General features: G+C 48.2%; 2 protein-coding genes across 2 annotated transcripts in view; both read left to right on the top strand.

Moving 5' to 3' along the window:
• The window catches only part of LAMB4 (laminin subunit beta 4), a 44,959-nt gene extending 34,587 nt beyond the window's left edge, over positions 1 to 10,372 (top strand). Inside the window, exons 27-34 of the mRNA XM_027815457.2 lie at positions 432 to 637; positions 1,542 to 1,745; positions 3,324 to 3,468; positions 5,303 to 5,510; positions 6,107 to 6,245; positions 6,529 to 6,705; positions 7,710 to 7,863; positions 9,250 to 10,372. Coding sequence (XP_027671258.2) covers positions 432 to 637; positions 1,542 to 1,745; positions 3,324 to 3,468; positions 5,303 to 5,510; positions 6,107 to 6,245; positions 6,529 to 6,705; positions 7,710 to 7,863; positions 9,250 to 9,389 — 1,373 coding nt within the window. The 3' untranslated portion in view covers positions 9,390 to 10,372. The remainder of the gene's footprint in view (positions 1 to 431; positions 638 to 1,541; positions 1,746 to 3,323; positions 3,469 to 5,302; positions 5,511 to 6,106; positions 6,246 to 6,528; positions 6,706 to 7,709; positions 7,864 to 9,249) is intronic.
• A 3,642-nt stretch (positions 10,373 to 14,014) lies between these two features.
• Positions 14,015 to 16,274, top strand: part of LAMB1 (laminin subunit beta 1) — a 44,203-nt gene continuing 41,943 nt past the window's right edge. Inside the window, exons 1-2 of the mRNA XM_055710621.1 lie at positions 14,015 to 14,229; positions 14,374 to 14,543. Coding sequence (XP_055566596.1) covers positions 14,193 to 14,229; positions 14,374 to 14,543 — 207 coding nt within the window. The 5' untranslated portion in view covers positions 14,015 to 14,192. The remainder of the gene's footprint in view (positions 14,230 to 14,373; positions 14,544 to 16,274) is intronic.

Below are 16,274 nucleotides of genomic sequence, written 5' to 3' on the forward strand. Positions count from 1 at the left end.
CATAAATGATAGGAACTTTATCAGATTGACAATGGCAGCAATGCATGAGCTACTGACAAATGCAGATCAGTAGCAGTTTGTGTTATTAATGGGATCCCCTTCCTACTTTTGTGTCTTCCATTGGCTTCTCATACAACTTGGACTCTGAAGAATGACATGGGATCCACTGTATTTGCATCTAGTTTAGGAGGTTTTATGAATATCAAACATGATTCCTGTTAAGAGTCCTGTTTGGCAGCTGGCTGAGTAAAGGATTAAAAAGCTTGACTGAGGAAATGACAGCTCCTGTCCCTCCCTGCTGTCCCAAATCAAACACCAGTGACAACAAACTGAATCGCCTGTCACTCACCGTTTGTCCAAATTCAGGTAGATACGTGAATTAAATGCAACCAAAACACAGTTGGTACTAAACCCTACTTCTGTTGCTACAGAGGCTGTCAGCAACATTAGGAAAGACTTTGAAGTATCATCGCTGGCAGAACAGGAGACCAGTGGGACAACCCCTGTTGTAAGGGACTCAGAGTACACCAGGAACCATTCACTGGCTATGTTGGGCCATCAGGCCTTGAAAGCAAGCAATGTTCTGGAACAGCTCAAGATGATCAAGAGCCCCAACATCCAAAACTTGACTGAAAAGGTAGGCACTGTGAATTTTGAATGGGAGCTAAACAAAAATCTCTTTTTTTTTTTTTTTGATGCTGTTAGGAAGTTTTATTTTAAAAGGGTGCTTTACATGCATTTCTAAATCTAAAAAACAACACTCTTCTGGCACAGACATGCAGTCACGTCAGAAACAGCTGCACTTCTCAGTTGTGGTTACTACCACCATTCTGGAAGCCATTGCTCCCAGGGCAGACCTAGCACACAGAACGGTTTAAGCACTCTCTAGCCTCAAGAGGATGTCAGTGTAAACCCAGAAAAATTAACCCCAACCTCCTCCATCAGTAACTTAAACTAAGCAGAGCAACTTTGCCCTGGAGTGGATGGGGAGCGCTCACCTTATCCTTTGCATCACCCATGGGAGAGGAAGGGAATTCTGTCCTTCTGTGGGACAGCAATGAATACCTGAGAGCACCTTCAACCAGCCCTGCCAAATCTGGGAGAGATCATCCATCTAGACCTTTAGTCTCAACATCTGTGTCAAACTATATGGAGGGCTAGACATGGTACCATGTTATGTGAGAGGTGATCTGGACCCTTTAGGATAAGCCATTGACCCGTGGGCTGGATGTGGCCAGGGGACAGTTCCAGCCCTTTTGGCACAGAGGGGTGAAGCAAGGGTCTTAGTGCAACACGTGAAGCCCAACAGATGGCTCCTGCAAGGATGCTTGGAGCCATGGGCTACCGTTGCATCCTTCAGGGAATGGGAAGGGGACCTGCACCTGGCATCAATACTCACCTTTGGAGAGACTAAACCAGCATCTCCTCAGGAAAATCCCATCATATGTTCAATATTTATGCGTCGTCAAACATCTTCCTTCCCCCAGGAGTGTATCTCATGCCCCAGAGGAGTCCTGACATAAGCATTTTCCTTATTGCAGATCTGTGGCGTGCCGGGAGACCAGCCCTGTGCCACCGCAGCCTGCGGGGGAGCTTTGTGCCAGGACAGTCACGGACTCAGGCAGTGCGGTGGCCCAAACTGCAGTGGAGCTCTTCCTCTCTCCACTGAAACCCTCCGGAAAGCTGAGGAGACTGCTGTGTTGCTAAACAACTTGACTACTCAGCTACAGGAACCTGAGAATCAGGTGCTGTATATCAAACCTGTATTTGTTCAGTACAATGGATGGTGGGTGAGATTTGGGAGGTGACAAATCTACAAAACCTCACCTGCTCCTTGGATAATAAAGAGCAGTGACATAGTGATGGACCTTGTCCTGACGTCATAGACCTATCACAGCTCAGTACTGGAAGTATTAGGTGCCAGTCCCACCAAGAGACTATGGCTCTAGCTATGCTTTCCTCTTCCTCACAGCTGCCAAGATCTCGCAGGTCATGGTGCCCTGTGGCAACTATGGAACTTGGTGGCATCAGGCTAATATTGTCTGTTTTTATTGGGAAAGATTCAGATGGCACCATTTGTCAGAAGCCTGAGTATGGCCCATGCGTATTGCAGTGGGATTACAGCTGTGCACACCGTTAAGCTCTATTTATACAACTTTGTATTACTCTTATGTTTGCCATTAAATAATTTTTGCAAATAATTTCAAGACGAAGCTTTTTTGCCCCTGGTGATGTTTAGAAGGGCATCAAGTAGTCAGCTGTACTGCACAGCAGCAGTGAAAAGTAACTCAAAGCAAAGTGTGGCCAATGCAACATGTGCCAAGGAAACAAAACTGACAAATCCCAGAACACCGGTAAAGACAGTTTGATCTTAATAACAGTCAGAGACGATGCCTGTTTGAGTTATAGGCAAACACGTTTTCCAACAGAAGTGCCATTCTGCTGTGGCTTTGTCCTGTCCCTGCAGGGTGCCTGGGCATCCATTTCCTCTTTTTAAAATGCACGCGACACTGCACCATAGCTAACGCTAACGGGTTTAGAAATGAGCAATCGGGGCACATGCCTGGGGCCCCAGCACACAGAGAGGCAGCAGCAAAAGGCATTTGCTGAAGTGGTGAGTGCCGGGTGGCAGGGACATTGCCTTTGGTGCTTGCAAGCCCAGGCAGCTCTGTGATAAAATGAGTGAAGTACCTCAAGACGTTTCAGAAGTAAAAACATCACCGTTTTTCTTGTTACATGGGGAAATGGCAAACCTTTTCCCTCCACAGATCGCAGAGAGGTGGTACCTGTGCATTGCCTTAAGGCAAAGCATAGCCCCCAACAAAGCAAAATGCCATTGAAATTCGATGATTGATTAAAAGCTCTCATTTAAATTATCAAGAATACTAATTTAATTTTTAAAGACAAGCCTTAAACTCTATCTTCCTTATTTGTGTCCTCTTGAGCGTATTTTTAACAGCAAATGTGGAAGGGCAAATGAAATTACATGCCTTTTCTGTACTGAATCTGATCACTGACATACTGCAGTACTGCAATAGAAAATAAGTTAGCACCTTCTTTTAGAAACAGAAGGGGCTGTGGTTTAGCATGGTTGCAGAGACAAAAAAATGCTTGATTTAGGCTTTTTCTGAGGCCAGATGAAGGCCATGACATAGCAACTTGGGGAGTTCCCCAAAGGGGTCTCCTACTACTTTTCAAAGCCACATCAAATGATTCCACCTGAGGCTTAGATAAAAATCACTTTTGTGTCAAGAGCTCATCTTGTCAAGCAATGATAGCTAACCTCCAGAAAATCGCACTACGATTTCTAATAATATTTCCAGGTTGAAAGCATTACAAAAGTGGCAGAAGACAGCAAGTTGAAAGGTTCACAATTCAATGCACAACTGGAGAGGGCTAAGAATCAAATTGAAGTTGATGGAGAGATCACTAAGGAGTTCATCCGAAAAGTGAGAAACTTCTTACTAGGTAAATGTGCAAAGTTCCTTTGGACTAATTTTTAATATATATTAATTTTAATTTTATATATATTCCGATATAATATAGCATAATAGGTGACCAGAAAATGATCTAGCTGTATTCACACATAATTTCTCATCTTCCTCCTGATCTGTGCAATCTTTTTCAATCCCTTTTTTTCTAGTGCTTCTTTCTCCCAAGTGACAGTACTTTGTATTAATTTTCCAATAGATCTGTTACATTCTGATTGTCATTTTTTATTAAAGTGCTTAATTTGAAGCATGCAGTTCCCTCAGTTCCTGATTTATCTGAGTAAAGGGTTACTAAGATAATTTCATACAATGTAGATAATTTCATACAATGTATAATGACCAGCCATGTCCAATGCATCCTCAAATTGTTATTCCACCCCATTCTTCCAGGCCCATAAATAGAGGCTCTCCGTAGGGAGCGTGGGAATTAGGACACATACCACTCCGTCGTCTCCGTAAAGCTGTAACTCGAGGAATCAAAGGATTCTGGTAGAACTTCACAGCTCTCACAAAAAAAATAAAAAACCAACTATATATACCCTAAAACTTTATCCACCCTCACAAATGCAGAAAAATGCTGTAAGAAAGGGACCCTAAGGTTGTTCACCAGATGTACATCAAAGGAGTTCAAATGTGGTAACGTTTTTTCAACCTTTTGGATGGAGCTGGTCTCATAAGTTTCTAAGGATTGCATGTTGGCAGTCCTTTGGCATTCGTAACTCTACAACCAAATGTGAGTGAGAGCAGAGGACTTCCTTTGTTCAGGAACATTGAAATTATTTTACTGAAGTGGAAGAAAAACTCCTTAAGATTCTCAGATCTTTATTTGATAGCAATTGAAAATTCCTTTGGCTCTTTTATGTTTCTTAGCAGACATACAGCATTTACTAACAATTATAAAATCATTTTTGAATGGATTTTTGTTTTGTAAATTGAAGTTTGAGAACAGTAACAGCTGAGATGCATATAGTTACATTAAATCTGCTGTATTCCACATCGATGAGAATGGTAATTTTAGATTAATATATTCCTACAGAAAATAGCTCTCAGGAACGCACTACTGTTTGCACAGTAAATGTCTTCTATTGACTTCTTGGTGAGTTGCTTTGGAGCGTTAGCAAAAACATTTAATATGTTTCAAATGTTTTACCACCCAAGGTCTTGCCTATAAAGGGGAGTGAGCAGAAAACAGAAGTGATGGTGAGACTTCACAAGGCATGGACTGCTCTAACTGTGTGTCTGTGCCTCTTAGCGAAGAGCTAGGACAAGCTCATTTGTAAGGGGAGTTGTCAAAATAAGTTTTTTCTACTGTAAATTCCCATCCTATCTGAGTCTGACCCAAGTTCCCTCTGTAGCTTAGCCTTTCTCATTAACCAGCAAAGGAACCACTTCCTCAGTGTTGTGGCGACTCCAGGGAAGGGATTACACCCACCAGCCGGCTTGGAAAGCTCCATTCACACCCCGGTCTCTCCAGCACCTCTTTGATCTGGGGGCCAAGGGAGAAACGGGCTCTGACACATCTAGCTGTGCTGTGCACTGATTTAAAACCTTCTGTGGGCTCAGTTCTACATCAGAATTTTAATAACCCAGTTCAAAGTGGGCTCAAATCCTCATTTTAGCCAGTTCTGACAACGCCAACAGCAGTACCGGGAAGCATAATATTAAATTACAAAATTCTCTTACCCCCTTGCTGTGTCTGTCAGCTTTATTCTCCCACATAATTCAAAGGGTAGGCAGCCACAACGACCACTTACATTCCCCTAGGAGGAAAGAGCTGCTTCAGGATATCCTCACCTCCATTTCTGTTGCAGATGAGAGCACGCCTCCAGAAGACATTGAGAAGGTGGCAAACTACGTTTTGCAAATAAACCTTCCCCTGACTCCACGAGAGCTCACAGGCATGCTTGGCAAAATCAGGAGCATTACGAACCACTGTGAGAAGTACAAACTGAATGCAAATAAGAGAAACAGAAAGAGGGAGGAAGCTCGGACGCTGCTGGTGGAGGCACAAGAAGCTGAGTGAGTAGGGTATTCTCGTATGATGTGCAGGCTCCAGCTGGGGTGGCACTGTGCATGGTAGGACTGCTCCATGCCCCAGGCAGTATCCTAGTAACGCTGGAGGGAAAGTTCAGGTGACAGCAGCTTGCCAGCAGGAACGAGCCACAAGCCATGACCATGCAGGAGCCGACAGTGCTGCAAGGAGGCAGCTCCCGCCAGCTCCTGGCTCCTCAGCCTGCAGAGTCAAAAAGAGGCCAAAGCAGCTACTTACTTTCACATTGGACCTAGTGGAGTATTACACCTGGGAAGTTTAAATATGGCTGAGAAAGAGCCAACAAGAACTAGGGAGGGAGAAAACATTCACCCACGAGTCTTCCTTACGAGCAGGGCACCACCAGGCAGCCCGCAGCATCCAGCCTGGCCTGTAATACAGCAGCACATCTGCTCCCACACAAAGTCCCTTACTGAGGTTTTTCTTTGCCAATTTATGAGCCACAATTTTAATGGTTGTTGCTGGACTTGAGGGAACATTTCTGCATGGCAGCATGGCTGCATTTGAAATGTGTTCTTCCTTTGCTCTCCACATCACTACACACACTTCTATTTTTCTGTTTTAGCAAAGCAGCTAAAGCTCTTCCACCTGTGGATAAAATTAATAATGAACTAAAAAATGTTGCGAAGTCCCAAGGACACTCCAAAACCACCTTCATAAAGCTAAATGAAGAGATACAAGACATCAGAACACAAATCTCACAGGTATCTTGCTGTAAATATTTTGATTTACTTACTAGATACATTTTAGAAAAAGATACTTAATCTCAAAGTTTCCTTAATGTAAGCTTAAATAAATAAAAGCAGAATGTGGCACAGATATGACACGGATTCCGTAATCAGGAATCTCCTCTTCTTAATCGCTTACTCCGCTCAGGAGTCTCCCTCCTCTTCTTAGTCAGTTGATATTAATCTCCCTCATTGCCACACTCTGCAGGCTGGATGGACATTGCATAAGAAACCACAGCCTCCAATTGCTCTGTTTTAGGCTGAGAACCAAGTGAACAAGACAAATGATGAACTGAATGACTTGTCAGCAAAACAGTCTGAGATGGAAGATGGAATTGCCTCACTGCAGGCAAAAATGCTGATGAACAAGAATCAAGCCACAAAGGCAAGAGCAGGGGCAGAAGCAGCACACAAGCGAGCCCAGAATATTGATAAAGTAAGTATTTCTGTCATGTGTTAAGGGAAAAAAGATTATCTCCGTGTTTAATAGTAATTTTGATTCAGAAGTGTAATTGTGTTACCCTGCTCTCCTCAAAACTGTTAACATTTTCCTTATGCCATGCAGCATAGAATGTCACAGGTTAAGAATAATTTACTTTTTATTTCAAGGCTTCTGGCATGTAACACTTCTGTTTGCTTGAATGAAAGAAAATGTATACATTTCTCTGGCTGCTCTACGACATTTTTCCTTGCACTGTGTATAAGACTTGTAGTCACCATGGGCACCAGTACACACAACAGAAAAAATCATAAAACCAGGTATTAAAATAAGTGAGTGATGGAAGCAGCCTGGCCATTCATCCCATGACACTTTCCTTCACAGAAAATTGCTGTGGGAGTAACTTGGAGTTTTTAGTTGGCGGGGTGCTTTTCAGTAGCTCAAATTTTTGAGACTGCATCTAGAAATTTGCTAAAATTGCGAGAACCAGGCACCCACAGTGCAAGCTTGGAGCATGATCAAGCTTCCAGATTATAAGAAATCTAGGTGAAATCTAATCTGCAGCCTCAACAGTGGCAACCTAAATCAGCAGGGAATAGATTAGCCAGTAAATATTACTACAGCCAAAAATGTAAAAAAACCTCAATGTTGCTACACATAATTCATTAAATTTGAATTAAGCCTCATGGCAAAAAGAAATTTACCAAAAAGCCCTATCAAAATAAGTAAAAACAGCATAAGCTTCAAAAATCTGAAGTCATATTTTCTTTATATTCTCACCTTCCTTTAGATTGCTCTACTGGCCATTTGCTTTAATTTATTTCTATCAGGTTTTGCAAAGCATTGCTTGATGCACACATTATGGATATTATTTTTTTTAAGATAATGAGAGATTCAAAGTTTGGTTCAAAGAGGATATTGAAAAAAATATAAAAATCTCCTTCGGCATACCAGATAAATTATGAGATGCTCTTCAACTAAGTAACAGAATTTTGTTACAGGAATTTGCTGACATTAAAAGAAAGTACACCATTCTTCAAGAAAAGCTAAAAACCCAAGGACCTCCCAAAGCAACACTAGAAAAAGTGAAGCAGCTGAAAGAAGAAGCAGAAAAACTGGCTGAAGAGACTGAAAAAAAAATCAAAAAAATAACAGGTGGTGTTCTCACTTCTTTCTATAGCAAGCAGCAAAAATTGTGACCGTTATGAATTAAACTGAAGGCCTTGCCCACAGACACTAACTGACTAGGTTCACCTGAAATCGGGTTTAAAACAATTTAACTGGTGAAAATGCCTGCTTGAAGCTACTCAAACAGTTTAAAAGTAGTTGAAATGATTTGGCTTATGTACTTTTTCTGGCATAAACTGGTTGCTATAAGCAGAGTTTCAGAGGTGTCCACATAGGGACTTGCAGTCATTTGATTCAGCTTAAAAACAGGACAAGTGCAAAATCTGCACAAAACTTGGCTGCAGATTTAGCTGGAAGCCTTGATTTATGCGCTTGCTTTGGCCATTTGGACCTTAATCTTTCCTCTGCGCTCTGTCTTTTCTTACATTACCCAAGTGATGGCTTGCTTTATACAGAGCTGCAGGGTAGCTGTTTTCCACCAGCCCATACTTACTCCCCTTCAGACATCACCTCTGAGCAATGGCAGAACAAACCAGGTACAAAAGTTGGCTTGTGGAGACTGAAGCCAACATGCCCTGGACCTGCGGGGCTGTGGCCAGGAGGCCAAGGGGTCATGGGCAACGGAGATGGCAGCTGCTGTGGCTATACCAGCACCAGTCCTCATGCAGCTGCTTGGGTGGGTCTAGACGGTCACCAAAAAGGAAGAGCACATCTCATGCAATCACATGCAGGGAACCTAATTCTACATGTAGTGAAGGTCTGGGCATTCCCACTGGGAATCCTTGGGCCTAGGATCCTGCCAGGCTCAACATCCAAAAATACTGTGTAACGTCAGTGGAACTGAAGCAGAAACTCCATCCCAGGAGCAAATTCTTCAGGACAGGATCTGAATAACTTTTCTAATCATACAGCTTGAAGAGAAGCATTAAGAGCATCCCAGTCACTCCAAATGCCCAGATGATGTGTGTTGGAAACAGGCAGTGAATAATGTGGGTTTGACTCATTACCAATATGTTTACATTGGTGTAGCTTCACAGGGACCAGCAGCAAACATGTGTGTAAATGAGGCAGACCTAAGCTCATTACACCCTCCGTTTTCTAGGCTTTACACACATCAGTGGACACAGTGTTCCTTTGAGCATTTCCATTTAAACCAACTCCTTTAAGAGTTCTGTGTCGGGCTCCATCCTAGCTGATGGACAAAAGCAGATGCTAAGAAATTAATATCTTTAAGGCTGTCACATTTGTCTTGCTATCCAGAAGCCAGACTTTTCCCTCCAGTTGCATATATAACATTCCCCATTTGAAATGGGCTTATTGCCTCTAAAACTGCTGGAAAAAGAAACACTGTTAAACCCTGGATTTTAGTTACACAATAAATAGGAGTATCATTGCATCTCTCTACTCTTCCAGATTTGGAGAAGAAGCTTCAGGACCTGAATCAAACCAAACAAGACAAGGCAGAGCAACTGAGACAACTAGAGGAACAAGTGATAGCCATTAAAAACGAAATCATGGAGCAGGAAAGCAAGTATGCAACATGCAAAAGTTAGGATCTGAACAGACCATCAGGTAAAAGGCAACAGAAGTCTCTGTGCTTACCACCTCCTGAGCTTCCCAGCATGGAGGGCTGTCCCCTGTAAACACATCTGAAGGTGCCTATTGTATTTTGGCACAGTTGAATAATGTAATTTTCTGTTGGTTTTTTGTCCAGTGGAGTTTATATGGAAATACCTTTGAATAAATCAGCTCATTAAGTAATCAGGCGTAGTCTTTGAGGGAGCTCTGTAATAAATGCCTGTGCACAGCCTAGGGCTTCTCACTGTAGAGGGTTGGAAATGCAAAAGCAGGATTGCTCCGAGAGCTGCAGGTCACTGCCTCAAAGACAGACTCCCAACACCCTGTGTCTTCTGCTGAACCCTATAACCTGTGGCTGTGCCACAACACTGCACAGGGCTGCACAGACTGGGATGGGGTGACGCAGATGAAGGGCTGTGGGCTTCTGTAGCCATCCCTGCTGACAACCGGCAGCATCCCCAGGGTACCGTCACTCCTCCATCCCCATCTCTTCACTGAGACAGAGCAGAGGGGGCACTAGGAACCCCTGACCATGTGGGGGTTCCCCTACGTTCACTGAAAATCCACTGCAACTGGCATTACCTCCGTGGAGCAGCGGCCCATTAGCGGTGGGTGATGGGGAGCCAACTCCCCAGTGCCCACTGGATGGCAGTGCACAGATGCTTAATGCTGAAAAAACTTCAAAATCATTTCTTTGTCAATGCCCCTCCTGCAATGCCTGTTTTTCTTATGCTTATAAAATTCCCACATTTTTTGTTAATGCAATCAACAACTGGAGAATAACTCCAGCTCTTAGGATTAAGCAGTGAATCTAAAGGGCCACAAGTGTTAAAAAAGTCTGTCCAGCCCTTCTCCTACATGCAGCGCTTCACAGAAGTCAGGGTTCACTCAGCAGTTTCTTGTAGCCATAAAGAACACAGGAATTGTCCTTAAATTTTAGCTTATAATTTTATTTTTTTTTTTAACATGTAAAGAAGGAGACTGGGGCTAACCAAATGCTACAGAAGGACTAGGGTTTTGAAAGACCGAAAGGAGCTACACCTCAGTTTCAAAATCCCACCCTCAGTATACATACTCCTGCAGGATGCTGAACAGACTAACGATGGCTTTTCATCAGTTAAAACCAGTCATGTCACTCCCGGATGGACTGTCCCACAGGAAGCATCCATTATAGGCTTCAGTCAGCTGGGGTGAGGAGCCCAGCACTGCTTCAGAGCTAGGATGCAGCCCAGCCCACATCTGTAGAACAAGGAATGCTCTGCCGGAATACAGGGCTCTTAGCATTTACCCGTCCTCATGTCATCAGCACCCATAAAACAATCCTTATCGATTTAATGGAGATAAACCCTCCGTAGCTATCACTCTGTGTTTAGCAGAGCTAAAGTAGCATTTGTTTGCAGTGGGAGGCTTGGGTGGGAATTGCTGGCACAGAGGAGATTTCAAAGATATTCTTCTTAACTCAAACCAGCTGTGCTCCAGGGCAATGTGCAACATGCATTACCCATATAATAGCTTCTATGGTGAAGATGATGTTATCAAATCACAACTTCGACATAATCTAACAAAAGACACCTAAAAGCAGGCATGCCCGTAATTTGCAGTTTAGCTTTTTCTGAATTTTAGCACTTTCAAAAGTCATCAGTGAGGTGTGAGGCTTCATTAGAAGTTACTAGCCTGTAATCAGAGGAGCGTATTTAGACTGACTTTGCCATAATGAAATTGAGCATCTCCATTTTACTTGGAGCACACAACTCAACAAGCTGCTCACATGGGTGTCTCCAGGTAACAAAGGATTTCCTGCAGGTTTCAGTACGGCCCCTGCTGCTCTGTACCTGAAACAAGCACACTGAATCACCGAGACAGAAATTCCCAATTGCATATAAACCAGAATTATTTCATTCATGGCTTTAAAAATCTGAATTCAGAAGCAGAAAGTTGAAAGAGAACTTCCTTTTAGAATCCACTCTTGGCTGTGAGTGTTGCCATATGGCTTTTGACAAGCCGCATGGATGAGAAGTCTGTAAAGGCAAGGCAGTTAAACAGGCCTGGAGGGGAGTTGTATTCTTGGGGGTGGGGTGGGGTGGGGGAACAGAAATCGCTGGGGAAAAAAAAAAAAAACCAGGAAGAAGAAAGTCAGCGTGGAGTCTAACCTCCCCTGCCTTCCTCCAAGCATGCTCAGACACACAAAGCAAGCAGACCTGATGGGACCAGTGGCTACAGAACAGCAAATCTGTCCTAGGACAGCTTCTTAGGTTTACAGCTGTGCAATATTCCTCACTGGAAGTGCCACAAAAATTTTTAAAGTGCTTTTGCAAAGTTAATTTGTGGGAAAATGCTGTAACTTGGATAAAAAGTACCTATTTTTAGTTCCCCTGGCCCTCTTTCTTGCGGTTAGAAGTGGCTTCAGAAAACCGTTTCTTGAAAAATTTGAATCAGTATCTTGCCGTGGAGCATTTTGACTTCAGTGACATTAATCAAAATACAAACAACACTTAACCAAAGCCACATAAAAATGATCTCACCAGCTCCACTTGCTAGGCACTGACCCCCTGCAGTGTTGTAAGAAAATGGGTGATCAAGTGGGTATCACTGATGTCAAATTCTGAGATCTGGTTCTTTGAGAAAACTTTCAAGCCAGCACAAACAGGACTGTAAAGCTGCTTCACCAGCCACAAGGACAGGCCATGACACAAAACCGGATTTTTACCACTTGAACAATCAAATTAAATTACTCTCACTCACTATTGCTCACAAGCACTGCAGAGAGAGACATGAACAAATTTGCTGCACCTAATTACTCACACAGTGAAAGCTGGTGATTTCGGCTACCTCTGAAAGGTGATCATGGTTATGGGTGATGGTGGCCACGGCCACCCTGCTCTGTGGCTCAACTCCAACTTGATCACTGATGCTGCACAGCAGGGTCACCCCCAGGCTGGCAAGGTACAAAGGAGCCTAACCACAGCGGCAAGGAACTCCAGAGGGCAACTTTAGCCCACTTTAGGTTTAGGGAAGGATAGGACTTCTACGAGGCTACAAAACAGAAAAAAGAAAAAAAAAAAGAGAAAACTTCAATAAAAACTGAGAAAACATGGGATAGAAAAATGTCCAGTGGCAATAAAAGACTCTGCCCTTGCAGTCACACACGGAGCAACACCGCTGCCCATCTGCCACAGAGCACAGAGGTTTCTAACCACAGCAGAGTAAAACATTTTCAGTTAGTGGGATAAAAATGTTTGTCATACTGAAGCTTAAAAACAAAGCCATGCCGTGATTTACATGACAGGATTGTGAAACAATTAATGTTGTCAATTTAGAAGACCATGTTGCAGAAGTAGTTTAGAATTACAATACCTGCCCTGCCAGCTTAAAAGGGTTTGATTTTCTGGGTATCTTTAATGAAACGGCCCCAAGAGTTCTTCAGTCGGGATCCCGGGGTTATGTTTCAGACCTGGTGTTTAACCTCTAGGGCAAGTCACTTGGTATCTCTCTGTTTCTGCTTATCCATCTGTAAAATGAGAACGAACATATTTACCTACCCCGGCAGGGCTTGCTGGGACAGACAGACCGCAGCGCCTTTCCACTCGGGCACCACGGTGAGGGCAAAGCGTACCCGAGGGACACCAGCGCCTGCTGAAGGTTTATACAAGTTTACGTGCTGCGTGTGCGCCAGCATAACTCAAGTACATAAACCCAGGCACCTGCCCCAGCCTGAGCCCGGCTGGGGCTGCGCTCTTCAAACCCGTCCGTCCCTTGTGCCCGCTCCTCGGTGTTTATTGACCAGTGACCCTCTCCCTCGCGCGCCAAGCCGGCAGCCGGCAAAGCCCCCGTGTCCCCCAGCAGAGCCCACAGAACCGAATCAGAGGCCGGGAGCGTGGGGGCAGCTCCAGCTCAGCCACCCCCCCCCGTACTGCCCTGGGTGGGCGGGCAGCGCCGCACGCGCCCGGCTCATGAGGCACACGAGGAGCCCCGCTCGTGAGCCTGGGCGCAGGCGGCCCCGGCCCGACGGGCACCGCTGCCACCGCCCCCCGGCACGGCACTGGTGGGCCACCCGGCCGACCCGGGGCCGCTGGGCACCTCGCGGTTCGGCTGCGGCCCCCGGCCCTTTGCGGGGGTTCGGGCCTTGCCGCGTGGGCACGCTCCATCCCGCCCCCGTCCCTCCCTCCCTCCCAAGCGCCCAGCCCCAGCAGCGCCCCCGGCAGAGAGCTGGATTGGGTCAACCCCCCCCGTCTTGCACGTTTCCCCACACGGGCAGGAAGACGGGTCGTCCCACCGCCGATTCCACCCTCCCCGCTGCCCCCCCCGGTTGCTGCCCCCCGCCCCGAGCCCGCTCCCACAACTGGGGAGCAGCGGGGAGGGCACTAGCTGCGGTGCCGGGGTTTGCGGTCCCCCCGCTCCGCCCTCGGGGCTCCCCGGTTGCAGCGGGGCGGGCGGCCCCCTCCCCGGCCCGCGCCGGGCCGCTCTCCCCCCGGACTCCCACCGCGGCTGGGCTGCCCTGCCCCGACGGCTGCCGCTGCCCCGGGCCCTGGCGCCGCGGCGGGGCTGGGCAGCCCCGGGGCGGGGGGGCCGGGGCGGGCGGGGCCGCGGGGGGCGGCCCGGGCCGGCCCCGGAGGAGGAGGGCCGGGGGGCGCCCGGCGGCGCGGAGCCGCTCCCCGGGAGCCGCGGGGAGCTGCGGCGCTTGCGTGGAGCAGCCAGAGCAGCAGCGTGCGGTGGCGGCGCGGAGACGGAGCCCCGTCGCGTCGCGTCCCGTCCCGTCCCGCCGGTGTCCGCCGCCCGCCATGGGCCGCCTCCCGCTGTACCTCTGCTGCTGCCTCGGTAACTGCCGCCCCGCTCCGGCCGCCGTCGGGGCACGGCGGGCTGGGCGAGCCCCTGCAACGCGCGGCTCGGGGCGCCCAGCCCGCCCGCTCCCGCACCCCTCTCACCCCTCTCTCCCCCCTCTCTCCCTCCGCGGCCGCGCAGCGCTGGCAGCCGCCGCGGCGCAGGAGCCCGAGTACAGCTACGGCTGCGCCGAGGGGAGCTGCTACCCCGCCACCGGCGACCTGCTCATCGGCCGCGCCGCCCGCCTCTCTGCCTCCTCCACCTGCGGCCTCGGCCAGCCCGAGCCCTACTGCATCGTCAGCCACCTCCAGGTGAGCGCCTCGACACGGGGGGCAGCGCCCCCGGGGCACCCCCGGCCTCAGGGGGGGCGGCGGGGGGCGCACGCCCGCGGGAGCCCCGGCGGGGTTAGCCTCTGCCCACGGGCGGGGGGCTCCCGTGGGGCAGCGCCGTGGCCCTGCGCGGGACCCCACGCCCCGGCGGTGCCGCCCGGGGCACCCCGGCGGCCCCCGGCCCCCCTTCCCCGGTGGAGGTTAATGAGGAGGAATGTGCCGCAGTCGCTTCAATTCAGACTTTATTTTCCGACTTTCCCGGAGCCGTCTAGACGGCTTCCTGACGGAGAGTGGGCTGTAGGACCCGGGTAGCGCTTTGGCCGCTGTTCCCGCAATGTAATTGCGTTTGTATGGTCTCCGAGTGAAGGATGCAAACAAGGCTGGCTCGCACATCTGGTGGAAAGCACAAAGCTGGTTCCTAATTACGCCACCAGGCTGGAAATCTCAGAGACGGGAGGGATGGTGGGGAAGAGTAAAATATCAGCTATAAGTGCAACTCCGTTGAACTGAAAGTAAGGGGATAATCTGGAGCCGAATTTACTGCGGAGACAATAGGGCCGGATCCTGGCGCTGGGAAGGAGGGCGGCGGGAAGCAGCAGCAGCCCTGCCCGAGGGGCTGTAGCGCTTGGCCCGCTTGTGCCCTCCAGTTCCCAAACCTCCCCCGCCTTTAGCTTCGCTGTAGCCCTCCATCTGCTGGAGTTAATACTGGATTTAACGTGGAGTTTAGCTCTGCTGGTACGTTTTCAGAGTATATTGGGGTTGACTTAAACGGCGTTAGCATCTCTGGGAGAACAAAACAGCAAAGGCACTTTGTGATGTTCTCTTGCCTCAAAAAATGCTGAAGTGCTGTGGTAAAAAGCATCACTTCAGAAGCTCACGTGCCCCTACTCCTGAGCTCACAGCCCCAGTTCAGCGCTGGGGATGTCCCTGGTTACTTCCGAACCCTAAGTGGTATTGAAGCACTTGCAGGAAGGTGCCAAGTATCCTCTGGTAACAGGGGGCTGTGCTGTGCTGAGGGCTTCGCAGGATTGGGCTCTCTAGGATTCGGTTTCAGTGGGAGACAGGAGCAAGCCATGGCATGAGGTGGGGGCTGTGGTGGTGGGGGAGGGGAGCCTGGAGCAGGCAGGAGGGGACATCTTCCCCGGGACCCCTGCTCGGGCCGTGCTCTCTGCTGGAGGGGTCTCCGGGGGGCTGGGCGGGGGGGGGGGGGGGAGCGCCGGGCTTGAGGAGCCGCTGAAGCCAGAATCGGTGAAATGGAAAGCCTGCGTGGCACGGAGCTGCTAGCTCTCATGTCCTTAGCGGATGAAGTACTGCATTTGTCTCCGTAAACCCGCTGGAGGAATGATGCCTGTGTAGCTTCTGACAGTGATGGGTTGCTGCAGGGAGGGAGCCCCGGCACTGCGAGGAGCTCCGCTCCCTCCCCTGCCCCTCTGGTCTGCCCAGCTGCAAGCTGGCTTGGGCAGGAGGCCTCCTCTGGGTTTGGTTTGCATCCTACCTTGCAAAATTGGAAAATGGTGGGTTTAGTCACCTGGACGGTGCAAAAATGGCATTGTTCGTAGTAATAGTCACGATGGGGTTTTGTCCTGGTGCAGAAGCTTCCAGCTTTCCCAGGCAGCATGTGCCGGACTTGTACCCAACCGGGTTTTTTTGGGCACACCTTGTAGTGTGTGCTAACAGAGTTTATGTGCATAGCTTGGGGTTGCAGTGGCCTTG

The sequence above is a fragment of the Falco cherrug genome, chromosome 5 (assembly GCF_023634085.1).
Source record: "Falco cherrug isolate bFalChe1 chromosome 5, bFalChe1.pri, whole genome shotgun sequence".
NCBI classification, from domain to species: Eukaryota; Metazoa; Chordata; class Aves; order Falconiformes; family Falconidae; genus Falco; species Falco cherrug.